This window comes from Hypanus sabinus, chromosome 7 (genome assembly GCF_030144855.1).
Source record: "Hypanus sabinus isolate sHypSab1 chromosome 7, sHypSab1.hap1, whole genome shotgun sequence".
Lineage (NCBI taxonomy): Eukaryota > Metazoa > Chordata > Chondrichthyes > Myliobatiformes > Dasyatidae > Hypanus > Hypanus sabinus.
Genome location: NC_082712.1, coordinates 15,686,168 through 15,695,249, shown reverse-complemented (window position 1 = coordinate 15,695,249; position 9,082 = coordinate 15,686,168). Strand labels below are relative to the sequence as shown.

Below are 9,082 nucleotides of genomic sequence, written 5' to 3'. Positions count from 1 at the left end.
AGGAGCTTCACTCTGTGTCTGACCCCGGGAGTGTGTGATGGGACAGTGTGGAGGGAGCTTCACTCTGTGTCTGACCCCGGGAGTGTGTGATGGGACAGTGTAGAGGGAGCGCCACCTGGTGTCTGACCCTGGGAGTGTGTGATGGGACAGTGTGGAGGGAGCTTCACTCTGTGTCTGAAGCCGGGAGTCAGTGTTGAGACCGCTTCTTTTCATGTTGTATATAAATTATATATACAGTAATGCTGTATTGATGATGGAATAGATGGCGTTGTCAGGTTTGCAGATGATACAAAGATTGGTGGGGGCAGGTAGTGTTGAGGAAACAGGTGGGATGCAGAAGGACTTGGATTAGGAGAATGGGCATGAAAGTGGCAAATGAAATACAATGTTGGAAAATGTATGGTCATGCACTTTGGTAGTAGAAATAAATGTGCAGACTATTTTCTAAACGGGGAAAAACGGGAAAAAAAACTGAGATGCAGAGGGACTTGTGGGTCCTTGTGCAGAATATCCTGAAGGTTAACTTGCAGGTTGAGTCCGGTGTGAGGAAGGCAAATGTAATGTAAGCATTCATTTCAAGAGCTCTCGAACACAAGAGCAAGGATGTGATGCTGAGGCTTTATAAGGCACTGGTGAGGCCTCACCTTGAGTATTGTGAACAGTTTTGGGCCCCTCATCTTAGAAGAAATGTGCTGGCATTGGAGAGGGTCCAGAGGAGGTTCACTAGGATGATGCAAGGAATTAAAGGATTATCGTACGAGGAATGTTTAAATAGTTCTGGGTCTGGAATTCAGAAGGTTGAGGAGGGATCTCATTGAAACCTTTCGAATGTTGAAAGGCCTCGACAGAGTAGATGTGGAAAGGATGTTTCCCATGGTGGGAGAGTCTAGGACGAGAGGGCACATCTCAGGACTCAGGATAGAGGGGCGCTCTTTCAAAACAGAGATACGGAGAAATTTCTTTAGCCAAAGGGTGATGAATTTGTGGAATTTGTTGCCACATGCAGCTGTGGAGGCCAGGTCATTGGGTGTATTTAAGGTAGAGATTGATAGGTTCTTGATTGGACATGACATCAAAGGTTACGGGAAGAAGGCTGGGAACTGGGGTTGAGGAGGAGATAGAGAAAAAGGATCAGCCATGATTGAATGGTGGAGTAGACTCGATGGGCCAGATGGCCTAATTCTGCTCCTATGTCTTATAGACCATAATCAGTCATAATCACTAGATCTGCAATCACAGTCGAAGCATTGGCCGACTCTCATGGACCTGAGGTGAGGAGATTTGAAGACTCTCTGCTCCTATACAGGTTGTTGGTGAGAGCGGTCCAGGGCTATCTTTTTTTTTTGAAGCTTATACGGGATGGGATCCCGAGGTTAATTCCAGGAGGGGGGGTGTGGGGGGCGTGTCCTCCGAGGATGGGGTGGGTAAGAGGTGTTGCCCTGAAACACCAAATGGATCTGATGGAGGCCAGCGGCCATTGAAACATCTTCCTCTTTCTGGTTCGGTTGTGTTTTATAAAATTATGAGAGTTGTAGATGGAGTACACAACCATATCATTTCCATAAATACAGAGATGCAGGAAATCCAGAGCAGCACACACGAAGTTCGGAGGAACTCAGCAGGTCGGGTAGCATCTACGGTTTTGGTTTGTAGTATGTTTCCCAGGGTTGACATGTCTAATACCAGAGGGACATGCATTGAAGGTAAGAGGGGGTAATTTCAAAGGAGAAGGGGGGGGGAGGTTTTTATACAGATAGTGGTGGAATGTGCTACCTGGGGTGGTGGCAGAGGCAGATACAGTGGGGACTTAAAGCGACATTTAGACGGGTGTGAGGAAAATGGAAGGAAATGGACGTTCTGTAGGTCCGCCACTTGGTTGCTAATTTAATCGGTTCAGCACAACTTTGTGGGCCGAACGGCCTGTAACAGTGCTGTGCGTTCCCTGACTCAGTTCCAACTGCTTGTGTTGGCTGACTTGTACTCGTTCTTGTTATTCATTACTTTGCTAATTTTATTAATTGTTGTAATTTATAGTGATGTCTATGCACTGTACTGCTGAAGATAAATTTCACGTCAGTGATTCTGCCTACTAGTCTCGGTACCGGGGAGGGGTTTGAGAGTTGCACATTCATTGTTTAAATCCGTGTGTTGTCTCGCCCTGTAGGGGCTTTGCCCCGTCACCACACAGTCCATGTTCACCGGAGACCGTCAGTGAGGCGATGCTGTTGGTGGTGGGGGGAGGGGAGGGGAGGGAGAGAGAGGGTGAGAAGGAGAGCGGGAGAGGGGAAGAGAGAGAGAGATTCCGACAGAGGTGAGAGGAACAGTGTGACCCTGATCCAAGGTTTTGGCCAGGAGAGGACAGAGATGCGAGTAGGAACCAAACCAGGGACACGGGTGGTCGGGACAGACGATGTGAACTGATTTCACGCTGGTTCCAACTGGTTGTATCTCCGTCTGATATGGAGGGGACACTGCAGAAAGTTGTATACTCAGTCATCTCCATCATGGGCCCTCGCCTCTCCAGCATCGAGCATCTTCAAAAGGCAATGGCTCAAACGGGAGGCATCCATCATTAAGGATCCCATCGCCCAGGACATATCCTCGTCTCATTGCTACCATCAGGTAGGAGGTGCAGAAACTTGAAGACACACACTCGGCAATTCAGTAACAGCTTCGTCCCCTCTGCCATCTGATTTCTGAATGGGGATTGAACCCGTGAACACTACCTCGATAATTTTTGTTCTCTTTTTGAAATATTTACAGAACTAGATGTGTGTTTCTTATTGTATACTTTTATCATGATGTGTCTGCTGCTGCAAAACACCGCAATCCGCGACATAGGCCAGTGATTCCGGTGGAGCGACCCCTCGAGCGGCCACAAGGGGGAGCAGTGGCTTAGCGGTTCAAGTACAGACAGCGTCTTCAGTGCCGGGAAACGTCCCACCGTGACTCAGTCAGTCAAGTTTATAACCAAAGTACGTATGTCACCATACACTACTTTGAGATTTATTTTCTTGCAGGGATTGACAGGAAGATAAATTCAATAGATTTATTTAAAAACTATGCATACGCAAAGACATAACCAATGTTATAAAAGACAAGCTGTGCAGATAAACTCTGCATTGCATACACAGACACTTGGGGGCGAGTCTGTAGGGTTCGGAATCAGCTGTGTTGTATCAGTGAAGTTCAGCCCCTCTTTGCGTTCTAAATAATTCATTAACGGGTTCTCTGGGAGTGAATGGTCTTCAAACCGTCCTATCTGCAGAAGCCCTGCTGGTCACTAACAGGTGTGTTTAGCCAGCCTCCTGAATTGTGTCGGTCCCTAGTCTGGCATCGGTCAGGGCCATTCCTGGGCCGGTCAAGCCTGGGTGCCACACAAGACGACTTCCCCAACAACTAATCTACTGCTGCCTGGAGTTAACAAACACGGACTCGTTTAATTACCGCACGTAATGCTGGAGGAAATGAGCAGATCAGGAAACATCTATGGAGAGGAATAAACAGTCAACGTTTCAGGCCGGTATCTTTCTTCCTTTAAATTTAATTAACGAGTTACTACTTTGAATGACTGTTTCTTAAGGTTGTTATATACGGGGTGGGAGTGTGGTGGTAGGTCCCGCTACCTATTAAATGCTCCCAATGGCGAGTCTCAAACCGCTTCTAACGACCGAGTCCAGCGGAACCGTTTCTACTGGCAAAAGGGGCAAAGGAGGGTCACTGACGCCTTAAAACCGGTCCACTTGGGGCAGATGGGGCTGGTCAGCTGTGCTTGCCCATTTATCTAGAAGGGAAACTCTGATCTCAAACCTCCACTCCCTTGCGGCTATCCCCACTCATGGGGAAGTAACTGCCGAAGATCAATCCGGAGTGGAAATCCCCGAGGCAATCACATGTTGAGTTCAACAGTGACTGGCAACTTCTCACCGCCGCCGCTGGCGCCAGTCCGTATCCGTCCTCCCGTCGGATGCAACCGCCGCGCAAAGAGGGCGAGCCCGCTACTTGGGCAACAGCTCGCAAAGAAGACCAAATCTGCAGACGCTGGGAATCCAACCCGCACATGCAAAATGCTAGAGGAACTCAGCAGGCCTGGCAGAGTCTACAGCCAAAAAAAAGTACAGTCGACGTTTCCGGGCCGAAACCCTTCAGCAGGACTGGAGAAAAAAAATTGAGGAGTAGATTTAAAGGGGAGGGGAGGGAGAGAGAAACACCAGGAGATGGGTGAAACTTGGCGGGGGGGGGGAGAGATAAAGCAAAGAGCTAGGCAATTGATAGGTAAGAGAAAAGGCCATGATAGAAAGGGGGGGGGGAAGAGCACCAGAGGGTGGGGAATGGTGAAGGAGGAGCGATGGGGGTATTACTGGAAGTTTGAGAAATCAATGTTCATGCCATCAGGTTGGAGACTACCCAGAGGAATACAAGATGTTGTCCCTCCAACCTGAGTGTGGCCTCATCATGACAGTAGAGGAGGCCATGGATGGACATATCGGAATGGGAACGGTAAGTGGAATTAAAATGGGTGGCTCCTAGGAGATCCTGCTTTTTCTGGCGGACAAAATGTAGGTGCCCCGTGATGCTGCCTTCACCTATGTCGGGTCTCACCGGGAGCATCAGGTTCACAGAATCACCGGTGAAGCGTTACCTCACCTGGAAGGAATGTGCGGGGTAAGTGTCAGGGGGGAGATCCGCCAGGAGGGGTGAATGGACAAAGGAGTCTGGTAGGAAGCGATCCTTGTGAGAAGCACAAAGTGGGACGGGGGGACGAGGGAACGATGTGGTGGGAGGTGGCAGAAGTTTCAGAGAATAATGTGTTGGACGCGGAGGCTGGTACGGCCCTGGCTTGACATCAAAGTCGACCCGACAAACGGAGGGCCTGTTTGAAATGAAGATATTCTGCACAGGGTCTGAGTGAGTTCCATTACTTTAATTAACAGAGAAAATCTGCAGGTGCTGGAAATCCAAACAACACAAACACAATGCTGGAGGAACTCAGCAGGCCAGGCAGCATCCTTGGAAAAGAGCACAGTCGAGCAGATTTGAAAGGTGGGGAGAAACCTGGAGAGGGAAGAGACAAAGACCTGGGAGATGATCAGTGAAAGAGATACAGGGTTGGAGAAAAGGAAGACCATGGAAGAAAGGAAGGGGGGGGGGGGGGGGGGAAGGAAGAGAGAGGCCATGACTTTAACAGCTGGGGACAAATCGGCCGTCACCCAACAAAAGAACGTAACCGGGGACCGTAGCTGACTCACCTCCCCCCTGCACGGCCCCTCGCTCCCCCGCCGTGACATCGCTTCAGACCGGGAGAAGGCTGACACCCAGGGGAGATTTATCCCTCCCGTGCAGAACTGGCACCGGAAGTGGGCACACCGCTCGGTTCCAAGTTTTAATAAAAATTAATCAGCAGCCGAAAATAAATAAAAATTGTAACTGTGAATTTATTAAGAACAATCACAAAGTGGAGAGTGGGCCCTCGTTCGGGCACCGCGTCTGCGCGCTGAACCCACCCGGCTGAGGAGTGGCACCCATGGGATCATTTGCAGTTTTGGTCTCCGAGCGCAGAAGGGGTATGATCCATTTAAAGGATGATGCCAGTGTGTGTAAAATAAATCACGGGCAAACTCGGGCTCCTGGGAGCTAGCACTCACAAAATCGAGCGACTCGTCATCCGGAATAGTGCAACGGTGTATCTGATCTGAAGGCTCCTTCACCCTGTGCACACACACTCGTACAAGCACGCACATTCACACACACTCACACCCACACAACTCGTACAAGCATCACAATATGCAACCCCAGATTCCCCTCACCTATAACCGGCGACTGATCCTCGCCACTTCCTGCGGGGTATCTGAGGAGGGACCTGCCCTTCTGGTGCGGACGAGGCATTGCCACTGTTTCTGCGCCACCTCCTGCTGACTTGGAGATCATCCTTTTACCACAAAACCCCTGACAACAGCCAGCATGACGTACAGGCCCATTAAGTGCCCAGGGGCCACTGTTCTTTCAGAATGACTCCTCGGCCCACCTGCGCACGAAGGGATGTGGCACTGATGCTTGCCTGTCCCTCACAGATCAAGGGCCATCTCCCCTCATAGTAAAACAGCTGATTCTAAAATGTCTCTGTCAGGGTCCAGGTTAAGGTTAAGGCAGCTCCATACTCACAGGGTGATCACTGCCACTCATAGCCACAAGAGATTCTGCAGATGTTGGAAATCCAGAGCAACACACCCAAAATGCAGTAGGAACTCAGCAGGTCAGGCAGCATCAATGGTGAGGAACAGTCAGTCTACTTCTCTGGCCAAGACCCATCATCAGGACTCACACGATGTATTCTGATGAAGGGTCCCAGCCCAAAATACTGGTTACTCCTCTCCAGAGCTGCTGCCCGTCTTGTCGAGGGTCCCCGTGGACACTGGGAACTTGTCTCCCATCTCCGTTGCTCCCTGCCGGAGAGGCTCTGAAGCAGTACAAGCTTCCCAACAAGCTACAGCTTCATTGCAGTGTACAGGACGGCCAGATTGATGGAGGGGAGTCGGAGACCTCCCCTTTCCAAGCCTGGACTGTTGTGGCGGAGAGACTGCGTCACCGGGTCAAGCGTCACCGGGAGCCTTGCAGAGTGGGATTCCTGCCCACGGCGGGGTACAGTGTCAGGGAATGCTGGCAGTTTGCGCGATGTTATTACAGCACAGGGCTGAATTCCAGCATGGTCTGCAAGGAGTTCAGGCCTTCTCCCCAAGACCACATCCTCCCACATTCCAGAGATTTACGGGCTAGCCGGTCATTGCAAGTTGTCCTGTGATTAGGCCAGGGTTAAATAGGTGGGTCGCTGAGAAGCACAGCTCGAAGGGGCCTTTTCTGTGCTGGATCGCTGGGTCCAGAGCAGAGGGGAAGATCCATCACAAACACCACAGACCAGCCCCACCCACCCCCGGAGAGCAGAGAACACTGCAATTATCCACAACTAAAGGGATGAACACTAATTTCAAAATATACTTGTTAAAATTAAAGCCATCATTCTGCAGACGATTCCCCGTCATCCTGGTGAAGCCTTGTCCTCATCAGCCAGGGGCCTGTCACACTCAGACCTGGGGCACAGGCCGGAGATTTGGAGAGACCTGCAGGGGAGACGACACTTTGTTACCGCCACACAAAACGACCCTCTCTTTTGTGTTCCTCACCCCACCCCCCCTCGGCTGAGGGCAGGAGAAATTTCCCCATTTCCCACCACATCACAGAGAAGTAGAGGGAGAATAAGTTAATTAGCAGCTGCAAATGGCTCCCAGTGGAATCTGAGGGAGATGAGGGAATATACAAGACCACAAGATATGGAGCAGAATTAGGCCATTTGGCCCATCTAGTCCATTCCACATTTCACCATGTCTGATCCAATTTCTCTCTCAGCCCCAATCTCCTGCCATCTCCCCGTATCCCTATATGCCGATTAATCAATCTATCAACCTCTGCCAATGACTTGGTCCCCACAGCCGCCTGTAACAACAAATTCCACAGATTCACCACACTATGGTTAAAGAAATTCCTCATCTCCGTTCTAAAAGAATGCCCCTCTGTTGTGAGGCTGTGCCCTCTGGTCCTAGACTCTCCCACCATAGGAAACATCCTCTCCAGATCCACTCTGTCAAGGCCTTTCACCATTTAATCGGTTTCAATGAGGCCACCCCTCATTCTTCTGAATTCCAGTGGATACAGGCCCGGAGTCATCAAACACTCTTCATATGACAAGCCATTCAATCCTGGGATCATTTTTCTGAGATTCCAAACAACTCACAATACTCCAAGTGAGTCCTCACCAGTGCTTTATAAAGTCTCAACATTACATCCTGGCTTTTATAATCTCGTCCTCTTGAAATGAGTTCTAGCATCGCATCTGCCTTCCTCACCGCAGGCTCAACCTGCAAGACAACCTTCATGGAATCCTACACAAGGACTCCCAAGCCCCTTTGCACCTCAGTTTTGAAGTTTCTTCTCCATTTAGAAAACAGTCAATCCTTTCATTTCTTCTACCAATGTGCATGATCATACAATTCCCTCCACTGTATTCCATCTGCCATTTCTTTGCCTATTCTGATAATCTAAGTCCTGTTATAGCCTCTCTTCCCCCAAACCACCTGCCCCATCTTCAAAACATAGAAATCTACAGCACATTACAGGCCCTTCGGCCCACAATGTTGTGCTGACCATGTAACCTACTCTAGAAACTGCCTAGAATTTCCCTACCACATAGCCCTCTATTTTCCTAAGCTCCATGTACCTATCTAAGAGTCTCTTAAAATACCCTATTGTATGATCTGCGAACTTTGCAAAAAAAAAAGCCCATCAATTCAGTCATCCAAGTCATTAATATTAATGCAAAAAGAAGCCATCCCAACACTAGTCACTGGCACCCAACCAGAAAAGGCTCCCTTTATTCCCACTCTTCGTCTCCTGAATTTAGCCACTGCTTTAACCATGCTAGAATCTTTCCTATAATACCATGGGCTTTTAGCTTGTTAAGCAGCCCCATGTATGGCACCTTGTCAAAGGTCTTCTGAAAATTCAAGTACACAACATCAACTGACTCTCCTTTGTCTATTCTGCTGGTTATTTCTTCGAAGAATTCCAAACGATTTGTCAGAATAGATTTTCCCTTGAGGAAACTATACCAACTATGGCCTAGTTTATCAAGTGCCTCCATGAATCCCAAAATCACATCCTTCATAATCAACTCCAACATCTTCCCAACCACTGAGGTCAGACTAACTGGCCTATGGTTTCCTTTCATTCTGCCTCTCTCCCTTCTTAGAGTGGAGTGCAGTGATAATTGCGATTTTCCAGTCTTCCGGAACCATTCCTCAATCTAGTGATCCTTGAAAGATCATTACTAATGCCTCCATGATCTCTTCAGCCACCTCTTTCAGAACCCATCCGAGCTAGGTGACTTGTCTATGTTTAGATCTTCCAGTTTCCCAAGAATCTTCTCCCTAGTGGTGGCAACTTCACACACATCTGACTCCTGACACTCTGGAACTTCAGCGTACTGCTGTTGCAAAATACATGATCAGTTTGCCCACCATTTCCTTATCTC

At 49.1% G+C, this 9,082-nt stretch overlaps 1 protein-coding gene and 1 long non-coding RNA gene across 3 annotated transcripts in view; one reads left to right on the top strand and one right to left on the bottom strand.

Annotated features, from left to right (window-relative positions):
• The first annotated feature begins 270 nt into the window (after positions 1 to 270).
• On the top strand, positions 271 to 5,154 carry LOC132396581 (uncharacterized). Its single transcript, XR_009513028.1, has 2 exons — positions 271 to 4,500; positions 4,935 to 5,154. It is a non-coding gene; the product is annotated as an uncharacterized LOC132396581 (long non-coding RNA).
• A 261-nt stretch (positions 5,155 to 5,415) lies between these two features.
• oxct1a (3-oxoacid CoA transferase 1a) overlaps positions 5,416 to 9,082 on the bottom strand; it is a 67,997-nt gene continuing 64,330 nt past the window's right edge. For both annotated transcript variants that reach the window (XM_059974254.1, XM_059974255.1), the window contains one exon: positions 5,416 to 7,115. In XM_059974254.1, the coding sequence (XP_059830237.1) occupies positions 7,080 to 7,115 (36 nt within the window). In that variant the 3' untranslated portion in view covers positions 5,416 to 7,079. The remainder of the gene's footprint in view (positions 7,116 to 9,082) is intronic.